Below are 24113 nucleotides of genomic sequence, written 5' to 3' on the forward strand. Positions count from 1 at the left end.
AAAGGAAATTGCTGCCGGAGGAGTTAGTGAAGCCAGGTACTATCGCAACCTTTAAGAAACATTTAGACAGGTACACAGATAGGACAGGGTTCGAGGTATCTGGACCAAATGCAGGCACGTGGCCCTAGTGTAGATGGGACATGTTGGCCGGTATGGGAAAGTTGGGCTGAAGGGCCTGCTTCCTATCTGTATGACTCAATGACGCTAAATGCAGACTGCAGTGGGAACAGATATAATGATATTGAATGGCGAGGCAGGTTTGAAGGGGCAAAGTGGGCTACTCTTGCCCCCAGCTCATATGTTTGAACCAAAGTATCATATTATGGAACAGCAGTTCATTAGATTTATGCTTGTACCTGTATGTGTTTGTCTAAAGGCTGTGTGGGTGAACTTATGGCTGTGTGTATGTTTATGAGCATTAATACTTTGTGACAATCCTTGTGTAACGAGGGTTTTTGGCTGCTTGTGGGTTGAGAATGGGCCTGGTGGTTGCCATAGCAACGGCAGGCCTGCGGGAGGTATGCATGTGTGTATGTAAGTGTGCAAATGAGTGTGTAACAATGCATGTGTCCCTGTGTGCAAGACCAACAATCTACTGAGGATCAGATCTGTGCTGTTCAAGTCAGGTGTTCTCCCTGTAAAGGAGTGGGGTTTTCTCCGGGTGCTCCGGTTTCCACCCACACTCCAAAGGCGTACAGGTTTGCAGGTGGATTGGCGTCTGTAAAATTGTAAATTGTCCCTAGTGTGTGTAGGATAGTGCTAGTGTACGGGGTGATCGCTGGTCGGCACAGACTCAGTGGGCCGAAGAGCCTGTTTCTACACTGTATCTCTAAAGTCCAGAGCAAAAGCAAAAGCATGAAGTTGGAAAGGAACTGGATGGGTGAGAAGAAAGTGAAATGCCCTGTGAGGGGGGTGAACTGTGTGGCCAAGATGAACAAAGGATGCAGTTCCGCGGAGACTCAGGCCACTAAATCCCCGCGCACAGGCTCCAACACACATGGCTGCGATGCTCCTGGTTAAATCAAGGTCACCCTCCCTCCCTCCCTCCCAGCCCTGCGGCCTCTGCATCAGTGCAGCCTGCAGCTGTCCTCCTGGGCCACGGATCCCAGTGAGCTGGTCATTCTCCGCTGCACACAGCCGGCCCCCACCTGCTCCTCCCTCAGCCCACCCACGTCAGCAGAGCGGCCTCACCACCCACGGCCATTGCAGGCTTCCCTCAGGCCTGCCGTTGCTATGACAACCGCCAGGCCCATTCTCAACCCACAAGCATCTCCTAATGACAGGGCACTGTGTCCTCTAAATGGCACTCGTTGCTGGACCAGCAGAGGAAATTGCAGCCTCTATGACCACTGCTGCCTCTCATGTTTCAGGGGCCATGCTGCCCCAGGGGGTGACTTTGGAGGGCGAGGGGACACCCTGGCCTCAAGTGGCGGTGGTCTCCACTGCCCAAAGCTTCAGACGCTCCACAGAAGGATAGACTCACAAGCACTTCCCCAACAGACCACAAACCACCCATCCCTACAGAAGCCAATTAACCTACAAACCTGTATGCCTTTGGAGCGTGGGAGGAAACCGGAGCAAACCCACGCAGATCACAGAGAGAACGTACAAACAAGCTTTTCACTGTACCCCGGTACACGTAACAATAAGCTAAAATAAACTCAACTGACTGCTGGGAATAAGCTGTCTCTGCCAGCACCGTCTGGCCCTGCAGTAATCAGCCGCTAGCCGTTCCCCACTTTGCCTGCCCTGCTGGGTGCTTCAGCGTTTGGCCATCGGACAAGAGAAGTCGGTGGCGGCGAGAGGAGCAAGGAGGGGAGCAGCAGGCAGCTCAGCAGGAGGAGCAGGGTGGAGGAGGCCACGAGAGACTGGAACTGGAGGAAGGAGATCCTTCATCCACAGGAAGCCCAGGCCAGGATTCCACATTGACAACCTCCAGCGCAAAGTGATGTTTGACCCTGGGAAACATCTGACAGGCCCCACCCCAACACCCCCTCCCTCAACACTCATTCTTAAATCACTCAAACAACAGCTTGCTCATTTATGTCACTACAATATCTTTGGAAGAATGTAAAACATCTGACACACATTCTTAAATCACTCATGACTGATTACAACGCACCATAACCTTTTACTACCTCCACAACCTGCTGTTTGGAAGGCAAAAAAAACTTATCTCTCCCCTGTTCCCTCCCCCCAATGCAGAGTCAAAGTCAGAGCCCAAGTCAGAGCCCCCGGCAGGCGACAACAATTGTCCCGCGGCCATTAACGCCGCGCCGGGTGGTGCAAGGCCGCACTCCGTCTGTCTTGTTGTTGGAGCCCCGGGCGGGCGCTAGCAAAGTCCCGCAGCCGTTGAAAGCCGCGCCGGGCGATGTTGTCAGGCCCCTTACTCGGGCGGGGTGAATCTTATTGGGGACTCTTTGTCCAGAGCGGTTGGAGCCTCCGAAGGGGTGCCAATCTAATCCTCCCGTAACTCAGTAAGACTCCGCAATGTAGATTCTGCAGTGTAAGATTCTGCAACTAGGTGCCAATCTAGTTCTTACTCAGTAACATTCTGCAACGTAGGCTTACTCGGTAAAAACATTGCAGAGGGACCTGGGAGTGCTGGCACAGGATTCCCCAAAAGTGAATTTGTAAGTCGAATCAATGGTAAGGAAGACAAACGCAATGCTTGCGTTTATTTCAGGAGGACTAGAATACAAAAACGGGGATGTAATGCTGAGGCTCTATAAGGCGCTGCTCAGACCACATTTGGAATATTGTGAGCAGTTTTGTGCCCCATATCTGAGGAGGGATGTGCTGGCTCTGGAGAGGGTCCAGAGGAGGTTTACGGGGTAATGATCCCAGGAATGAGTGGGTTAACTTATGATGAGCGTTTGTTGGCACCGGGCCTGAAGTCGCTGGAAGTTTAGAAGAATGAGGGGGGACCTCATTGAAACTTACTGAATGATGAAAGGGCTGGGTAGAGTGGATGTGGAGAGGATGTTTCCACTAGTGGAGGAGTCTTGGACCAGAGGCTGTGACCTCAAAATAAAAGGACGTACCTTTAGAAAGGAATTTCTTTAGTCAGAGGGTGGTGAATCTGTGGAACTCATTGCCACAGACGGCTGTGGAGACCAAGTCAATGGATATTTTTAAGGCAGAAATTAACAGATTCTTGATTAGTACGGGTGTCAGTGGTTATGGGGAGAAGGCAGGAGAATGGAGTTGAGAGGAAAAGATAGATCAGAGTGATTGAATGGTGGGAGTCGACTTGATGGGGCTTGAATCGGCCCGTTTGCTGGGCCTTTCGTTGCCCGGTGCGGTTTAAAATCGGCCGGAGGGGGCTTCATCATAAGCCGCGCCGGCTGATGAAAGGCTCCGTGAACGGGCCGATTCAGCCCCTAGAAAGCGTCTGAAAGCCGCTTGAATCTTTCAAAAGCTACAATGTGATAAATAACACTTAAACAAATAAAACTGAAGCAAATAAAGGTAAACATAAGAACCAACCTTGGAGGGGAGAGAGAGAGAGAGATGGGGGGGAAAAAAATTAAATAGCGTGAGTGACCGTGAATGAGGGACTTTACCTGCACGCTGGCCAGGAACCCGTTTGACCAGAGACTAATGACCTGACCAGTTTAAATCCGATACTCACTTAAATCTTTCCCATCCACCAATACATCCAATTAGTTCAAATTGTACCTGCATCAGACAGCTATAAGAAACTCTCCGTGAATACTTTCAGTAATACTTGAAGGCCAAAACACATTTGGTGACACATCGTGTTAATACGATGTTAATAGAGACATTTAACAAGCGCTTAATAGTGACCCCCCCACTGTTTTAATAGGTTTTTTTTCACTGAATTTCAAAATATGGATTACCAAACATGGGGGGGGGGGGGGGGGGGGGGATTGTCCCACACCTCTTAAAACATGGGATGAGACATGTCCCCCTCCCCCAATCCCCCCCAGGATTTCCTCCCATGCTCTGACTGAAGAAATTCCTCCTCATCTTCCTAAAGGAATGTCCTTTTATTTTGAGGCTCTGACCTCTGGTCCTAGACTCTCCCTCTAGCGGAAACATCCTCTCCACATCCACTCTAACCAGGATTCTCTTCGCAGTCCCATCAACTGCCCTCGAGGCTATTATTCACCTGCACACTAGCGGCTATTTGCAGTGGCCATTTAACCTGCAAACCCGCACGTGATTGGGATGAGGGAGGGATTCGGGAGCACCAGGAGGAAAGCCAAGCCATCATACACCACCAAGCACCAGAGGTCAGGATCCAAACGTGGTTCCCTGGAGCTATGAGGCAGCAGCTCCACGAACCCTGCCCATGCATCTGAGTGCAAGCAGGACAGGCTGGGCTTGACCCCGCAAGAGGTTAGACGAGAGGGAGTGGGTTTGGCAGAAACATGTCTGATCCTGAGAGGTATTGACAGAGTGGGCGTGGAGAGGACGTTTCCTCTTGTGGGAAAATCTAGAACCGTTTAGAAATAAGAGTTCATCAATTTAAGATAAATGAGGTAAAATGTTTTCTCGGGCAGTCAAATGTTCATTTTCAAGAGCAGTGGAAACGGAGTCTTTGAATATTTTTAAGGCAGAGGTGGATAACTCCGGAATCAGCTCGGTGATGAAAGTTACTGAGTCGAAGGAACGTGGGGTGAAAGTTACAGTCAGAACCATCTTGAGGGGCAGAATGGCCTATTCCTGATCCTCATTCATAGGTTTGTAATTTTGGTTTAGTTTAATTCAGTTTGGTTTGGATATACAGCACAGAAACAGGCCCTTCGGCCCACCGAACCCACACCCATCCTAGCACACTAACACTATCCCACACACACTAGGGACAATTTACATTTATATCAGGCCAATTTATCTACAAACCTGTACGTCTTTGGAATGTGGGGAGGAAACCCAGGATCTCAGAGAAAACCCATGCGGGTCACGGGGAGAACGTACAAACTCCGTACAGACAGCACCCGTAGTCAGGATCGAACCAGGGTGTCCAGCGCTGTAAGGCAGTAGCTCTACCGTTTCACTGCCTTTGAACACGTGTTTTTTCTATCTTGAAGGAGACTCCGAACTCTACTGCTGCACCAAGAGGTTGCTCATTCCTTCATCCTATACTAGTTCCCAGCAAGACACATTTAGTGGCATCCATCTCTCCGCTGCCTTGCTGCTGCCCACCTCCACATCCGGGACCACCATGACCTGGAGCTTTATTGTTTTCTCGGTTCTTGCCCTGAAATTATTTTCTGTTTGAATATCTATTTCCATTTCCTTCCGAAGTTCTTAGGGACACGGGATTTGGCCATTGGCCCCATAAAGCCTGCACCAGAGTGCAACATGATAATGGCTGATCTATGCACCTCTTCTGCACCAGTTCCCCATACACTCAATTCTTCACTCTTTCAACTATTTATCTAGTTCCACCTCAGATACTGTATATTGAATCCACTGCTGTCAGGGACAGAGAATTCCGGAGATTCACCACCCTCTGAGAAGACATTTCTACCGACCAGTTTTCAATGACTGACCCCTTATTTTGGAGCCATGTCTCTCCATCGCACTTTCAGGCAGTGCAGCTGAAGCATCTTCATATAAAGATACCTTTCCTCTGCGCAAGCACGACATGGCGTACAGAGAGGAATTATCTAGAGCACGCTGCTGTTCTGGTTGGGTGCATTTAGGCGGCATGGTGGCGCAGCGGTAGATTTGCTGTCTTAGAGCGTTAGAAAGCTGGGTGCCAGTGTGAACTGTGAGGAGGATGCTATGAGAATGCAGGGTGACTTGGACAGGTTGGGGGAGTGGGCAGATGCATGGCAGATGAAGTTTAATGCGGATAAATGTGAGGTTATCCACTTTGGTAGCAAAAACAGGAAGGCAGATTACTATCTAAATGGCGTCAAGTTGGGAAAAGGGGAATTACAACGGGATCTGGGGGTCCTTGTTCATCAGTCTATGAAAGTAAGCCTGCAGGTACAGCAGGCAGTGAAGAAAGCGAATGACATGTTGGCCTTTATAACAAGAGTAATCGAATATAGGAGCAAAGAGGTCCTTCTGCAATTGTACAGAGCCCTAGTGAGACCACACCTGGAGTATTGTGTGCAGTTTTGGTCCCCTAATTTGAGGAAGGACATTCTTGCTATTGAGGGAGTGCAGCGTAGGTTTACAAGGTTAATTCCCGGGACGGCGGGACTGTCATATGCTGAGAGAATGGAGCAGCTGGGCTTGTACACTCTGGAGCTTCGAAGGATGAGAGGGAATCAAATTGAAACATATAAGATTGTTAAGGGCTTGGACACGCTAGAGGCAGGAAACATGTTCCCGATGTTGGGGGAGTCCAGAACCAGGGGCCACAGTTTAAGAATAAGGAGTAAGCCATTTAGAACGGAGACGAGGAAAGTGGTGAAAGAGTGGTGAGTCTGTGGAATTCTCTGCGTCAGAGGGCGGTGGAGGCAGGTTCTCTGGATGCTTTCAAGAGAGAACTAGATAGGGCTCTTAAAAATAGCGGATTCAGGGGATTATGGGGCGAAGGCAGGAATGGGGTACTGATTGGGGATGATCAGCCATGATCACATTGGATGGCGGTGCTGACTCAAAGGGCCGAATGGCCTACTCCTGCACCTATTGTCTATTGTCTATAAACCCGGGTTCGATCCTGACTACAGGTGCTGTCTGTACGGAGTTTGTACGTTCTCCCCGTGACCGCGTGGGTTTTCCCCGGGTGCTCGTGTTTTCTCTCACACACCAAAAACATACAGGTTGGCAGGTTAATTGGCTTTGGTAAAAATTGTAAATTGTCCCTAGTGTATAGGATAGTGTTAGTGTGTGATGATCACAGGTTGGCGCACACTCGATGGGCCGAAAGGCCTGTTTCCATGCTGTATCACTAAACTAAACTAAACTAAACTATCACTAAACTAAACTAAACTAAACTAAACTAAACACACAATGTAAGCAAGATGACCTCCACAAGTTGCCGGCTCTGGTTTGTTCTGGCCTTCTCTATCTTTCAGTATGAAGAAGGGTTCCAACCCGAAACATCATTGATTCCTTTCCTCCAGAGATGCTGCCTGTCCCGCTGAGTTACTCCAGCACTTTGTGTCTAACTTCCATAATATGGCTTGTGTCCCATACACACATTGAGTAAAGGGTGAAGGTGACCCACAGAATGGCAGGCAGACACACCAGTGTGGCGTTCCACCCTCCCATGGTGTTGCTCTTCATCTTTGCCACACATTTCAATGAAGTCAGTGACTGGGAATCCACCAGAATAGACACTTTAATCAACTTTAACATGTGACCATGGAAACTGAATGCAGCAAGCTATCACCTTTGGGTTTCTCTTCTAATGCGAGGTTTCAATGTCAGTTTAGACTCTAGGCTTTAGAGACACAGTACACAAACAGGCCCATCAGACCACCGAGTCTTGGCCTAGTGTGTAGGCCCAACCCACACAATTTATAATTTTACTCAAGCCAATTAACAGACAAACCTGTACGCCTATGGAGTGAATAATAATAATAATAATAATAATAAATTTTAATTTTGGGCGCCTTTCAAAGTCTCAAGGACACATTACAGAAATTAACAGAAGAGAAAAAAACATATAGTCGGAGTAAAATAAATAATAAGGACATCACCAATACACAAATTAAAGACAGAAATCGCTCCAAAGACAAAAAATCAAAAAACACAATGTGAAGAGAGAGCAGCGGCAGCTAAAGCGAGCCAGCATCCACTCTCCCTTCCGACAGCCATCTTGGACACAGACTAACATGTTTACTTACACACAAAATAATCATCTCCCCACAGTGGATACCACTGTGGGGGAAGGCACGATGTCCAGTCCCCATCCCCAGTTCACCCAAAGTCAGGCCTATTGAGGCCACCGCTATTGCCTTGGAGGCCCGATGTTCCTGGCCGTTCTGGCCGGGTGCTGTTGCCCCGGCGTCGGGAGAGTCCTCACAGCGGCTGGGCCACCTGGAACGGCCGCTTCCTAGCTGGGGACTGCGGCTTCCGAATGTATGTATAGCCGTGGAGAATGTCTGTGGAACTTTGCAGGGTTCTTGTTTTGCTCATGTTTTTTATCTTGACTAAAGTTAATTTTGATTTTTTGAAGCTCGGTGCAGCCAAGGCCAAGGCTCTGTGGGTGAGGAGCACAGTCCTAAGGTCCTCCTGCTGCTGCACATTTTTTTTTAATCAAAAATATTTATTCAAATATTTTTTAGTTTAGTTTAATTTCGAGATACAGCGCGGAAACGGGCCCCTTCGGCCCACCAGGTCCGCGCCGACCAGCGATCCCCGCACATTAACACTATCCTACACCCACTAGGGACAATTCTAACATTTACCAAGCCAATTAACCCTCCAAATTATACGTCTTTGGAGTGTGGGAGGAAAGCGAAGATCTCGGAGAAAACCCACGCAGGTCACGGGGAGAAGGTACAGATAGCACCCGTAGTTAGGATCGAACCTGGGTCTCCAGCGCTGCACTCGCTGTAAGGCAGCAACTCTACCGCTGCGCCTCCGTGACCGCCCAAAATAATAATTAAAATAATATGCACAGTACAGTAAAATACAAAACACCATAATACATGGAAACGATGATACCACTATCTTACACTCCGTGTTAAAGATGCATTCAACCCCCCGCAGTGCCCAGCGGTCCCGGAAATCCTCCAGGGTGCCCGTGGTCTCCTGCTGCACATTGGGGGGGGGTAAAGTCCAGTGGGAGCCCCATAAATGAGGGAAGGTAATACCCAATGGGGCCATGAATGCACCCGTAGTTAGGATACGAACCTGGGTCTCGTGTTTTCAGCCGCGAGCTGCCACTTTTCATTTCACTGTAATCTTGTATGCAGTGACAAATAAACTCTACAGATATAACTAACGTATGTATGTATATCTGTGTAGAACGTCGGAGGATTTTTTGCACGGTTCCTGTTTTGTACATATTTTTTAATCCTGAATAAAGTTTAGGTTAAAAAAATTGGAAGGAAAATGGAGCACCCAGAGAAAACCCACGTGGTCACACAGAGAACGCACAAACTCCGCACAGACAGCAAGCACCCATAGTCATGATCAAAATGTTACACCACTGTGATGCCCCAATTTCAAGTTTCCGTCAGTGTCCAGTGGTGGGGTATTTGTAGCAGCAGCTGCCGTGATGGAGCACTGGGTTAGATAAGAACAGCAGCATCTTGGCCTGAATGGTCTAGCATTGAGCCATGTCCAAGAGCACTGTCGGAGAATCCAGTCGGAAGGGTAGATGCTGACAATCTGAGAGTAGTCCAAGATTGTAGCCATGCCATCCCTGTCTCAATATGCACTGCAGCGCAAAAGATTATCTCCCTCAGGCAGGAGGTGCGGCACGGTGGCGCAGCGGTAGAGACCCGGGTTCCATCCTGACTACGGGTGCCATCTGTACGGAGTTTGTACATTCCCCCCGTGACCTGCGTATGTTTTCTCCGTGATCTTCGGTTTGTAAATTGTCCCTAGTTGCGTGTAGGGTAGTGTCGATGTGCGGGGGTCGCTGGTCAGCGAGGACTCGCTGGGCTGAAGGGTCTATTCCCACGTAGTCTCTCTTAACTAAAACTAAAAGACTTTCTCAGGCTTTTCTCACTGAGATCTGCGACATTCTGCCAGAAGAATTACAAGCATGCACGCGCCTTCCCCATGGAGGTCATGTTGACTTGCAGCTTCCTCAGGACAGGGTCATCCTGAGCAGCCAGGGGAGTTCTCTGCTGTAACATCCATCCTTCTGCATCAGAGAGCTTACCCCCCCCCCCCCCCCCCCCACCCACCCCCCCCACCCAGACCCCCCAGCACTGCGTAGGTGTCTCATCCCCCACCGTAGACCTCCTGCTAATTTCACTGTTTGTTTTCCTTCGTTATCATCTTGTCCCCAGCCAACAACGGACCATTGTGGGCTCCACCTTTCCTGAGTCATTGATGCCAACTGCTTTAATCTGTACCTTCCCACAACTCCAGTGTCCCCCTCCCTGACTCCCAGTCTAATGAAGAGTCTCAAACCGAAACATCATCTATTCCTTTTCTCCAGAGATTGCTGCCGGTCCCGCTGAGTTACTGCAACATTTTGTGTCGATCTTAGGTGTAAACCAGCATCTGCAGTTCAATTCAATTCAATTCAATATTTATTACATGTCATTTGAACCTCAGTGAGCCTCAAACGAAACTCCGTTTCCACAGCCATACAAACAAAGCCAATTTCCTACAGACATACACACAATTCAATTTACAGAAACATCCATCACAGTGAACCCACTGTGATGGAAGGCAAAGTCTTTTCTCTCCCCTGCACCATTTTCTCTCCCGATGTCGAAGCCCCAGGCGGGCGATGCTAAGTCCCACCGCCATTTTAGGCTGCGCGGGGCGATGAACGGCCCCGCTCCCGGTCTAAAAGTCACAAGTTGGAGCCCCCAGCGGGCGCTGGAATGTCCCACGGCCATTAAGCCACGCCGGGCGATGTTCGTTCCAACCCCGCGACACGGGCGGGAGAAGTCGCGTTGCGGGAGCTCCGGAAAGCGGACTCCACCCGGACCCGCGAGCTCCCGATGACCCAGTCCACAGGACCTGCGGCTGCAGCTGGAGCCTCCGAGCTCCAGAGTCGGGCCGCAGCAGCGAGTCACCACTGCTCCCCACGCTCCGAGTCCGGCCAGCCCCACGATGGTAAGTCCGCAGCTCCACAGGCTCCGCGACTGGAGCCCCCGGGTCGTTCAGGCTGGAGGCCGCTCCACGGTGCTAGGCCCCAACGACAACCGAGACCCGACAGAGAAAAGGTTGGGTCTTAAAAAGAGATTTTTAAAGTTTCCCCCTTCCCCCCACCCCCCACATATACACAGTTAAAAACACTATTAAAAAACACGAACAACTACATTTAACTAGACAAAAAATAAAAAAAGACGCACAGGCTGAAGGGGCCGCTGCAACAGGCGAGTCGTGCCGCCACACATTCGTTCTTACACATTTAAATTATGGGTGATTGTTGGCTTTCTGTGAACAAAAGGTGGAGGTCACAGCTCGCAACCCATCGGTCCAGGCTGTCAGACGATAGAGCAGTGTGCATGCCTGCGTGCGTGGGTGCGTGCGTGCGTGCGTGCGTGAGGCAAATGGGAGCAGCTTTGATGGGATCGTATCTTGGTCAAGGTGGACAAGTTGGCTCCAAGGGACTTGCTTCCCATGGCTAGGATTCACATCCTGAGGTGGTTATTCAGTGAGGAAAGATGGCTTGGTACTGCCTGTAATTTAGTCTCCCTGTCGTATAACGGTTTGTATCCTGCAGCTCGGGAGATTTGGGGGAAATCAAGGGATACTGTGATCATTTCATCCGATCCATGGTAACGGTGTGTCCAAAGCTGACGGCCAGTGGGGCTTGGCTGATGAACACTCTCCTTGTTGCCAACAGATGTACATGGGAGGCAAGTTACTATTTGCTGACCACGTTTTTAATGGGTACAGTAACACTGCTAAGGATCTGAAGAAACAAATCGCCAAAACCTACCAAGACTATCTAATGGGCCGTCACCTGCTCCATGACTTCAGATTCAGGTATTCCATCAGCCGTCTTTTCTCTTCTTCTGGTTTCATATACGTTATTTAATTATAGGCTCGTATTATCACGAGAAGAAAAATGGAGGACATCAATGAATGGGTGTTCGTGACAATGGAATTCTGCACAAGGGGCAGCACGGTGGCGCAGCGGTAGAGTTGCTGCCTCACAGCGAATGCAGCGCCGGAGACCCGGGTTCAATCCCGACTACGGGTGCTGTCTGTACGGAGTTTGTACGTTCTCCCCGTGACCTGCGTGGGTTTTCTCAGAGATCTTCAGCTTCCTCCCACACTCCAAAGACGTCCAGGTTTGTAGGTTAATTGACTTGGTAAATGTAAAAATTGTCCCTAGTAGGTGTAGGATAGTGTTGATGTGTGGGGATCGCTGGTCGGCGCAGGCACGGTGGGCCTGTTTCTGCGCTGTATGTCTAATCTAAAAATCTAACCTAAACTGTTCTAGACTCGTTGATGAGGCATCTCAGGCTTCCAGACTGAATTCAGTGGCTGTAACCAACTTTGATTCATTAAAACCAATTAACACATGAAATCTTATTTAACGAGATAATGACACTAAACCAATCATAACCGCAGAGACCGTTAATTGAGCCATCCACCATGCACAGATACATGATCAAGGGAATAATGTGGATAAAGTTTAGTGCAAGATAAAGTCCAGTAAAGCCTGATCAAAGATAGTCCGAGGATCTCCAATGAGATAAATCGAAGGTAGACACAAAATACTGGTGTAACTCAGTGGGGACAGGCAGCATCTCTGGAAAGAAGGAAAGGGTGATGTTTCAGATTGAGACCCTTCTTCACACTGATGTCAGGGGAGTGGGCGGGACAGAGATAGAATGTAGTTAGAGACAGTAGGACTGGTGGGAGAACTGGGAAGGGGGAGGAGAAGGAGAGTGAGGAAAAGCAAGGGCTATTTGAAGTTAGAGGTCAATGTTCATATGGCTGGGGTGTAAGCTGCCCAAGCAAAATATGAGGTGCTGTTCCTCCAATTTGAGCTGGGCCACTCTGACAATGGAGGAGGCCCAGGACAGAAAGGTCAGATTGTAGCAATGTTACAAAATGTTGAAATTTAAAAAATTAAGTCTTTAATTTATCCCATCAGATAAAGCATAAAAAGAAGTTTAATTTGACACCTAATTCACTTTCATATCTTCAGTATTAAAAAAGTTATGGCCATTTTCATACTTGGAAATTGGCTTCTTGTTCCCTATTGCTTTTGCATTGACTTAACACAAAAGCTGTGACCAAGAACATTCAAAGGCCGATAACTTTCTTAAAATTTAAGAGAACTGAAATAAATTTTCAGTTATTATAGATTGAATCATTCTGAAACAAATATGAAACAATCTTACTTAGATGACTTGAAATTAAAGCATATAATTAGTTAGTTACCTAATTGTAGCTAATTGCAAAATTCAATTACTAGATCTAAACACCTATCCATTTCTTAAGAATAGATTAACATTTTTAAATAGCCTAAGTGTCCAAATAACATTCACACAAGAATTCAGAATATAACATAATTTTAAAATCTCATTGTCATGGGTTTAAAGGCCAAATGGAAGGAATTTAATGTTTAATACCTGTAAATTAATGGCCATTTAACTCAGTTTGCGAGTGTGATTTTCTGGAACGGGACCATTTAGAACGTTGAGGCTGCGGTGAATTTATACCCCCATATCTGCAGCAAATACATTGCCGGTTCTTCGGTGGGGGAAATCACCGTTTCGCAATTTAAAATGTGAATTAAATACATCTTAAGAAACACTTTTATACATAAAAAGAAACTACTTTCTTTTACCTGGTCTTCCATAAAACCCCAGTTGTCGGCATTGACGGCTTCAGAAGCTGCTTTTAAAATCATTCCAGCGATTAACTTGTCGGGTGAATTTTTTTATAAACACACAGAACGGCCGTAGGAACGATTCTTTAGCAAAATCTTGCACTCCAACAAAATATAATTCAGGACCAGGTCGGGAAAAAAACCCGTTTTATCCCCCCCCCCCCCCCTCAAAGGCGCCAAAATCGCGCACACGGCCAGTGGCAGAATTACAGTGCCGCTGAAGGTAAGTTTTGCAACATACCTACAGATTGGGAATGGGAGGGGGAGTTAAAGTGCTGAGCAACCAGGAGATCAGGTAGGTTAAGGCGGACTGAGCGGAAGTGTTCAGCGAAACGATCGCCGAGCCTGCGCTTGGTCTCGCCAATGTAGAGAAGTTGACATCTGGAACAGCGGATACAGTAGATGTGGTTGGAGGAGGTGCAAGTGAACCACTGCTTCACCTGAAAAAACTGTCGGAGTTCTTGGTTGTAGTGAAGGGGGGAGGTAAAGGGACAGGTGTTGCATATCCTGCGGTTGCAGGGGAAAGTACCTGGGGGAGGGGGTGTTTTGCTGGGAAGGGACGAGTTGACCAGGGAGTTGCGGAGGGAACGGTCTCTGCGGGTATGATTGGTTTAGTGTCATTATCTTGTTAAATAAGATTTCATGTGTTAATTGGTTTTAATGAATCAAAGTTGATTACAGCCATTGAATTCAGTCTGGAAGCCTGAGATGCCTCATCAACGAGTCTAGAACAGTTTAAACTGGATTTTTAGATTAGAGATACAGCGCGGACACAGGCCCTTCCCCGCACATTAACACTATCCTACACCCACTAGGGGCAATGTTTACATTTACAACAAGCCAATTAACCTACAAACCTGTACGTCTTTGGAGTGTGGGAGGAAACCGAAGATCTATGGGAAAACCCACGCAGGTCACGGGGAGAACGCACAAACTCCGTACAGACAGCACCGAACCGAAACGGGATCGAACCTGGCGTTGCATTCGCTGTAAGGCAGCAACTCTACCGCTGCGCCACCGTGACTGGCCGTGCGCCACCGTGACCGCCCTCATGGTTTCTGTGGCCCTTGTTCTTTTGTGTCATGTGAAACTTTTCTGACTTGAGCCCTTGGGTCAGAAGCCTTGCCCCACTGCGCTGTACTGCACAACTTAAACCAATTGAGAATGTTTTGGCTCGGAATATGAAGGGAAAAGTTACTTTGGCAGTTCTTTGGCAGGGCCCTCAATATTGCACCTGTACAACTGACAACTATTCTTAAAAGTAGCAGTACCCTGGCTATTAGTGATATGAATCTCGATAGTAATGCAGCGCATCATGCCAAAAACAACACTTACAAAAGCCTGGAGGCTTCTGAGAGGAGTTTGTAGAAAGACGAGGTGGAACTAATAGTAAAGTAATAATCCAGAGACTATTTAGAGGAACGAAAGACAACTGAAACTGCCAGTGCTGAGTCTGAAATACATTATTTGTCATTAATGAAATCAAAACTTTGCTTCTAGTTCTTTAAATCATTTGATTTTAGTTATTTGGGCACCGAGAACACAGAGCGGAAAATCAGGCCCCAAACCTTAACTTAATTTTTAGTTTAATTCAGTTGAGTTTGGTTTAGAGATGCAGCAGGGAAACAGGACCTTTGGCCAATCAAGTCGATTCCAACCAGCGATCCCTGCACACTAACACTAGGGACATAGAAACATAGAAACATAGAAAATAGGTGCAGGAGTAGGCCATTCGGTCCTTCGAGCCTGCACCGCCATTCAATATGATCATGGCTGATCATCCAACTCAGTATCCTGTACCTGCCTTCTCTCCATACCCCCTGATCCCCTTAGCCACAAGGGTCACATCTAACTCCCTCTTAAATATAGCCAATTAACTGGCCTCAACTGCCTTCTGTGGCAGAGAGTTCCAGAGATTCACCACTGTGTGAAAAATGTTTTTCTCATCTCGGTCCTAAAGGATTTCCCCTTTATCCTTAAACTGTGACCCCTTGTCCTGGACTTCCCCAACATCGGGAACAATCTTCCTGCATCTAGCCTGTCCAACCCCTTAAGAATTTTGTAAGTTTCTATAAGATCCCCCCTCAATCTTCTAAATTCTAGCGTGTACAAGCCAAGTCTATCCAGTCTTTCTTCATATGAAAGTCCTGACATCCCAGGAATCAGTCTGGTGAACCTTCTCTGCACTCCCTCTATGGCAATAATGTATTTCCTCAGATTTGGAGACCAAAACTGTACACAATACTCCAGGTGTGGTCTCACCAATACCCTGTACAACTGCAGTAGAACCTCCCTGCTCCTATACTCAATTTACAATCTTTACCACAGCCAATTAACCTACAAATCTGTACATCGTTGGAGTGTGGGAGGAAATCGGAGCAACCGGAAAAAAAACCCCACACAGTCACGGGGAGAACGTACAAACTCCGTACAGACAGCACCCGTAGTCAGGATCGAACCCGGGTCTCTGACGCTGCAAGGCAGCAACTCTACCGCTGCGCCACTGGTCCACTCTTCTTGTATTCAATTGATCTTAACGTTCGGAAGGGAGTTTGAGTATTGTTTGTAACATAATGTTTGCCAGCTCGATTTTAACTATTGCTGAATTGAATCAAACAATTGAAAAGCTCGTCTACTTTCCTCAGTGAATTTAATTCCTCGCTGGCCAGTATGGAGCAGGACAAAGATTTCTGGATGGACCGTCGTTTGAGACCCAAATCTGAGACCTTCGTCCACCCAGGCACATGCGCCATTCACGAGGCTGACAGGTGAGAAAGATCTAACGTCCCCGAGCACAAAGCCAGGTAGCAGGCTCGAAGGGCCGAATGGCCTACTCCTGCACCTATTTTCTATGTTTCTCCCTAGTCCGCCGACTCGTTCACTGTCCTCCAGGTTAATTTTACTGTCTGTATGCCTATTTGTCACCTTCCCCTCAGCCAACAATGAACCTTTGTATATTTCATAGTCATAGAGTGATACAGCATGGAAGCAGGCCCTTCAGCCCTACCTACCCACATAGGCCAACATGTCCCAGCTACACTAGCTCCACCTGCCTGCGTTTGGCCAATGTCCCTTCAAACCCGTACTATCCATTTCCCTGATCATCATCTGCTTTGATCTTTCCTTTTCAGACCTTACATGGTCTTTGTACCCTTCCATATCTCTGGTTTCCTTCTCCCCATATCCCCTGACTCCGCTATTTTTAAGAGCTCTATCTAGCTCTCTCTTGAAAGCATCCAGAGAACCTGCCTCCACTGCCCTCTGAGGCAGAGAATTCCACAGACTCACCACTCTCTGTGAGAAAAAGTGTTTCCTCGTCTCCGTTCTAAATGGCTTAATCCTTATTCTTAAACTGTGGACCCTGGTTCTGGACTCCCCCAACATCAGGAACATGTTTCCTGCCTCTAGTGTGTCCGAGCCCTTAACAATCTTATATGTTTCAATGAGATCCCCTCTCATCCTTCTAAACTCCAGAGTGTACAAGCCCAGCTGCTCCATTCTCTCAGTATATGACAGTCCCGCCATCCCGGGAATTAACCATGTAAACCTACGCTGCACTCCCTCAATAGCAAGAATATCCTTCCTCAAATTAGGGGACCAAAACTGCACACAATACTCCAGGTGTGGTCTCACTAGGGCCCTGTACGACTGCAGAAGGATCTCTTTGCTCCTATATTCGATTCCTCTTGTTATAAAGGCCAACATGCCATTCCCTTTCTTCACTGCCTGCTGTACCTGCATGCTTACTTTCATAGACTGATGTACAAGGACCCCCAGATCCCGTTGCACTTCCCCTTTTCCCAACTTGACACCATTTAGATAGTAAGATAATTTCACAATACTCTTCCAATTATCTTGCAAAGACTCCGTTGTTTTTCGGTGAACATGTCTGCAGTCGTGACTATCTCAATGCATTGCTCTAACAATCTTTCACGTAAATACAATGGCATTTAAACTGGACCCATTAGTTCCATTTCTCACGTGTAGATCACACATGCATGTGATTTTATGATTTCCATCGGCTGGGTTTCCTGGAATTACCGAGACACCAGATTATGGATGACTACATTCTTTTCCAAGCAACAGTGCTATAAAAAAACATTTAAAAAAGTTAGCAAAATTCCAGCATTTTCCCGTTGCACTCCAAGTAATCACAGTATCTCAAACCCTTCTCAGAGCAGTAGTTTCCCAGCCCAAGTCAAGTCTCCATGGATCTTTCCCTCTCTATAATTGTGTGTCTAAAAAAAACCTCAGCCTTTTTTCCGTGGTTTATATGTTCCTGGTGGTTTTGACTGAAGCCACAGAGGAATGTGTATCCAGGCCTCACAAGGGTAATCGGAACAATCGCCCAGCCCACCCCTCAGTTCACCCACCGCCCTTCCAATTACAAGACCCTTGTGGGAACCTCACAACGATCTAATGCTTTAGTCACCAAGCAAGCCTCACACATAGAAACATAGAAACATAGAAAATAGGTGCAGGAGTAGGCCATTCGGCCCTTCGAGCCTGCACCGCCATTCAATATGATCATGGCTGATCATCCAACTCAGTATCCTGTACCTGCCTTCTCTCCATACCCCCGGATCCCTTTAGCCACAAGGGCCACATCTAACTCCCTCTTAAATATAGCCAATGAACTGGCCTCAACTACCCTCTGTGGCAGAGAGTTCCACAGATTCACCACTCTCTGTGTGAAATGGTGCTGGAGTGGAGCTTGTCCACAAACAGCTCAGTCAGCGGCTGTAAAGATGGGAGTGGCAGGTTCCACAGGTCATAGTGCTGCCCGAGCAAGGTGGTTGCTTCCAAGATGGCCCCCGACCCAGGTGACTATTTACGTGCTAGCCACAGAAGCAGATCTACGGTCACATATTACAATCGCTCCACACTCTTAAACAGCAACATCTTTTACTTTAACTATGATCTTCCTCTATATACACCATAAATGGCTCGACTGTAATCATGCATTGTCTTTCCGCAATAAGAAGTTTTTCACTGTACCTCGGTACACGTGACACTAAACTGAACTGAACGGAAACTGAACTGATGGTGTTTGCATGTGGAAGCGCGGAGGTAGGAAGCTTCATAAACCTAACTTGCTTCCCGATCTGTCACCAAAGTACACTGAGGAATGGGCAGCCTCCTGTAGGGTAACCACCAGCCATGATTGTACCCTCTGCTGCTCACCGAGTCAATGGGAGGAGGGCAAAAACAACCATGTGTGTACCAAGGAACCGTATGTGCTGGTTTGCACCAAAGACAGACACAAAATGCTGGAGTAATTCAGCGGGTCAGGCAGTGTGAACTGTGAGGGAAATGCTATGAGGATGCAGGGTGACTTGGACAGGTTGGGTGAGTGGGCGGATGCATGGCAGATGCAGTTTAATGTGGATAAATGTGAGGTTATCCACTTTGGTGGCAAAAGCAGGAAGGCAGATTATTGAAAGGTGGGAAAAGGAGAAGTACAAAGAGATCTGGGGGTCCATGTTCATCAGTCAATGAAAGTAAGCATGCAGGTACAGCAGGCAGTGAAGAAAGCAAATGGCATGTTGGCCTTCATAACAAGAGGAGTTGAGTAGACTAGCAAAGAGATCCTTCTGCAGTTTTACAGGGCCCCAGTGAGACCACACCTGGAATATTGTGTGCAGTTTTGGTCACCAAATTTGAGGAAGGACATTCTTGCTATTGAGGGCATGCAGCATAGGTTCACGAGGTTAATTCCAGGGATGGCGGGACTGTCATATATTGATAGAATGGAGTGACTGGGCTTGTACACTCTGGAATTTAGAAGGCTGAGAGGGGATCTTATTGAAACATATAAGATTATTAATGGATTGGACGCGCTAGAGGCAGGAAACATGTTCCTGATGTTGAGGGAGTCCAGAACCAGGAGCCACAGTTTAAAAATAAGGGGCAGGTCATTTAGGACGGAGATGAGGAAAAACATTTTAACCCAGAAAGTTGTGTATCTGTAGAATTCTCTGCCTCAGAAGGCAGTGGAGGCCAATTCTCTGGATGCTTTCAAGAGAGAGTTAGATAGATCTCTTAAAGAAAGCGGAGTCAGGAGATACGGGGAGAAGGCAGGAACGAGGTACTGATTGTGGATGATCAGCCTTGATCACAGTGAATTGAGGTGCTGGCTTGAATGGGCCGAATGGCCAACTCCTGCACCTATTGTCTATTGTCTCTGGAAAAAAGGTATAGGTGACGTTCTGGGTCAAGACCCTTTATCAGACCCTTCACGGTGAAGGGTCTCAACCTGAACTGTTTCAGGTTGAGACCCTTTTCTCCAGAGATGCTGTCTGGCCCGTTGAGCTACTCCAGCATTTTATGTCTATCAATTGTAAAAACAACCATGGCTGGGTTTCGAGTAAGAAGCAATCCTTTCTTTTCTCTTCCAGAGCTGTGACCGTCGAGGATTTCATCTCCTTTAGCTTGGCCCAGGGAAGAGGCTGCTGCAATGAAAGCACGCAGTAAACTGCTCCTGGACCACGGGCTGTATAGTGGAAGACTGCTCCGTGAACCCCAGCAGTAACCTGGCTCGCTGCCTGCAGCTCGAGTTTGACTTTGCAGTGTAATTTCCGTAGCACTTTCACGATAAAACTAAAATCACTGCGCTACTTTGTCAGGTGTGACCATCTCAATCATTTTGTGTTGCTCCAGCACTCTTTCACATAAATACAGCGGACACACTAGTGGCCATTTTGTGCATGTCTGTGATTTTATGATTTCCTTTGGCTCAGTTCCCGGGATATCTGAGACCCCAGTTTATGGCTGCATTCTTCTCCAAGTTACCCAGTTAAAACTTGGCCGAAAAATACATTTTAAAATCTAGTGGCAACGAAGGGTCTCACTGATCTGAATTGCAACTATGCTTAATCTCTGAGTTATCAAATAGCTTCCAGCTTGCCTCTCCCACACACTCAAAGCCCCAGAGGCGAACAGCCAGCTGGATCGGCTTTTCTCCACAGACCGTACTAAAGATGCAATCGCTTCAGGGTAGACTCGAAAGATTAATTCACACGAGATCTGTCACTAAAGATACTTGAACACAAAGATCATCTTGATATTGGATATCTCCGACTTCAATTTGGTGGGATTTTTTTGCCTCGGGTCACTCTAGCTTAGGGCAAGCCATTAATTCTCAATCCAGCAGAGTTTACAGTGCAGTCTCCTCCACCAATCTGCCCGAACACGGTCAAATCCATTCCACATTCACCCGATATATTAAACCGATGCCCTGACCACCCTTGTAAAAGAATCCCAGGCCCTAGTACCAAGAGGAACAGAGGAATAGTTTCCAGTTTCCCAGCCACTGTTTTTCCCTCAATTTAAATATCTAACAATGACTGTGAAGAAAGATTGGCCAAAGATTTGCAGCTTGTGTGCGAATAGACTGCCGCGTTTCCCCGATTGGAACAGAATGTAAAATGTTTGCGATCGTGAATGACGAGAGATCAGCGTGTCTTCACCAGTCTTTTGCAAAAACACAAAGTGCGGGAGGTACTCAGCGGGTCAGGCAGCATCTGTGGAGGGATGGACAGGCAACCAAAGACTCTGAAGGAGGGCCCCAACCTGAATCGTCGTCTGTCCGTTCCCTCCACTGACACTGCCTGAGTTCCTCCAGCACTTTGTGTTTTGATCAAGATTTCAGCACCTGCAGTTAGTTCCTTGTGTCTCCACTTCACTGCTCCTTTTCTAGATAGTAGAGAACTGTTTCACCCAGTGAAGTTCACACCATCCAAGAACACACCATTGTATCCCTGCTACTCCACCACCCTCACAGGGGCCAGGCATCCTCCTCACTCAGAACATCAACATAAAGTCACCATTCACAAATCCCAAAGCTCACACAAGCTTCAAGCTCTCGGAGAGACGCAAGGAACTGCAGATTCTGGAACCTTGAGCAAAGCACAAAGTGCTGGAGGAACTCAGCAGGTCAGGTGGCATCCGTGGAGGGGATGGGCAGATAACAATTTGGGTTGGGATCTTTCTTTGGATGTCAATCTTCAGATGGGACACTTCAAGAACTCTGACTCGGCACAAAACTCAACATCTATGGACTATCCCACAACACCTAACAGTGATCTTGATCTCAAGAACCACAGGACATAGGTTCAAGAACAGGAGACGTTCATAGGATCTAGGAGCAGAATCAGGCCATTCGGCCCATCTATACTCCGCCATTAAATCATGGCTGATCTATCTCTCCCTCGTAACTCCATTCTCCTGCCTTCCCCCCACAACCCCAGACACCTGTACTAATCAAGAATCTATCTATCTCTAAAAAAATATCCATTGATTTGGCCTCCAAAACCGTCTGCGGCAATGAATTCCACAGATTCACCACCCTCTGACTGAACACAGGTTCAAGAATCAGAGGACGTAGGTTTGAGGTGAGTTGGGAAAGATTTGAGGGGGATCTGAGGGGCAACTTTTTTTTACTCATAAAAGATGGTAGTTATGAGACGAGCTGCTGGAGGAGGTAGTTGAGGCAGGTACTATCGCAATGAAACATTTGGCCAGGTATATGGATAGGACAGGTTTAGAGGGATATGGACCAAACGCAGGCACATGGGACTATTGTAGATGGGTATTGCTATTGCTATGACTATTGCTAAATGCAGGAAAATTGTTCCCAATGTTGGGCGAGTCCAGAACTAGGGGACACAGTCTTAGAATAAAGGGGAGGCCATTTAAGACTGAGGTGAGAAAAAACTTTTTCACCCAGAGGGTTGTGAATTTGTGGAATTCCCTGCCACAGAGGGCAGTGGAGGCCAAATCACTGGGTGGATTTAAGAGAGAGTTAGATAGAGCTCTAGGGGCTAGTGGAATCAAGGGATATGGGGAGAAGGCAGGCACGGGTTAATGATTGGGGACGATCAGCCATCATCACAATGAATGGCGGTACTAGCTCGAAGGGCTGAATGGCCTCCTCCTGGCCGAAGGGTCTGTTTCCACACTATTATCTGGTGACGTCACGGTGCCGACTGTGGGAACTCGAGTGCTGAACATTTTCCAAAATTACAACAATAATCATTCAAGGGGAGCAGATGCTGTCAGATTGTGTTTGTTTTTAATGGAGATGATCTGCCTCTTCAGTGTTTAGTTGCGTCCGTCTCAGCGAGACTCTGCTGCACTGGTGTGAGGCACCACGCGAGTGAGACTGCGACGCTGCAGCCGGGGGCTGCAGAACTACCTGCGTTTCCCGTCACTTGATCCCGAGCAGCTGCAGGCAGCAGTGTTACTAATGTACAGAGTCGTCCTGTCTGCAGACAGTGGGGCAAAGCCAGGCAGGTCTGCTGCCTCAAACATCAGCAGAGGTTTACAAGACATCAGCGAAGATGCCCTGAAGCAGCACTTACTCACCAAAAACCGGCCGAGTTATAGCATCAGCAACACACACAACTCCAGAGCACATGACAACCCATGAACACAATGAGGGGAGCAATGGGCTTTGATATCAAGGCAACATTTGATCAAGTGTTTCAACAAGAAGCTTTAATGAGATTGAAGACAATGGGGATCACTCAGTGGACAGTGGAACCAGAGGTGATGGTTGTGCCCGTTCAGTTTAGTTTATTGTCACATGTACCGAGGTACAGTGAAAAGCTTTTGTCGCGTGCTAACCAGTCAGTGGAAAGACAATACACGATTACAATCGAGCCCTCCACAGTGTACAGTTACATGATAAAGGGAACAGCATTTAGTGCAAAATAAAGTCCAGTAAAGTCCGATTAAAGATCCAGTCAGGTAGACAGTAGTTCAGGACTGCTCTCTAGTTGTCGGTAGGATGGTTCAGTTACCTGATAATTGCTGGGAAGAAACTGATATACTCACTATGGTATAATCTGCCCGGATAGAACACACAGCCAAGTTTATCATTGTATCTCAGTGCACATGACGATAATAATCCAATACCAATACCCTTCAACAGAGTCTAAATCCTGGATCTCCATACACTGCAGCTGGATGGGAGTACCTTCAGTGGAAAGAGTGCATTGTCTCACCTCTTCGAAAAAGACAATAATACTGGCAGTAACGCTCTGATCAAGAGTCAAGAGTGTTTTATTGTCATGTGTCCCAGATAGAACAATTAAATTCTTACTTGCTGCAGCACAACAGAATAAGTTCAGTGTGTATATATATACACACACACACATAAACTTACATATATTTATATATATATATATATATACTAGACTAAGTGGGACCCATTGGGTCCCAGCATCACATGGGAGGGCTGGTCACCAACGCAATATTTTGTGAACACAAACTTGTTTAAAAAAGGCGAGGCAAACCATTGGGCTGCAGACACCCGACAACCAAAATTCACTTTGTGATTTTAAAACACAAACTTGTTAAAAAGGGCTGCAGCCACTTTATAGCCGCATCAAGGGGACTCACCGTGGAGTAGACGTGCGTTCAGTGTTAGTCGCAGCTCAGAGAGCCGTGACCTTCTTGCTTCCTGGTCTGGCAGAGACTGAGAGAGGCACGACATTTCCTGGTTTTATAGTCCCTCCCCCTGCCGCCAGCGGGGGCAGCAGAGAGAATGGGGAATTTTGTAAAAACATTAATATCTCTCTCATTTTTCATCGAAGGAACAAATCCTCCACACTCATACGGCGGAGGGGGGCTCTGAGCTAGGTGGCCAAAAATGACGGCCGTAGGTGACGCCGTTCTCGTGGAAATCGCA

The 24113-nt window shown here is 47.4% G+C and overlaps 1 protein-coding gene across 1 annotated transcript in view; it reads left to right on the plus strand.

Annotated features, from left to right (window-relative positions):
- LOC129707640 (uncharacterized) overlaps positions 1 to 20031 on the plus strand; it is a 95275-nt gene extending 75244 nt beyond the window's left edge. Inside the window, exons 18-20 of the mRNA XM_055652777.1 lie at positions 11417 to 11559; positions 16066 to 16188; positions 19819 to 20031. Coding sequence (XP_055508752.1) covers positions 11417 to 11559; positions 16066 to 16188; positions 19819 to 19894 — 342 coding nt within the window. The 3' untranslated portion in view covers positions 19895 to 20031. The remainder of the gene's footprint in view (positions 1 to 11416; positions 11560 to 16065; positions 16189 to 19818) is intronic.
- The last annotated feature ends 4082 nt before the right edge of the window (positions 20032 to 24113 follow it).

This window comes from Leucoraja erinacea, chromosome 22 (assembly GCF_028641065.1).
Source record: "Leucoraja erinacea ecotype New England chromosome 22, Leri_hhj_1, whole genome shotgun sequence".
Lineage (NCBI taxonomy): Eukaryota > Metazoa > Chordata > Chondrichthyes > Rajiformes > Rajidae > Leucoraja > Leucoraja erinaceus.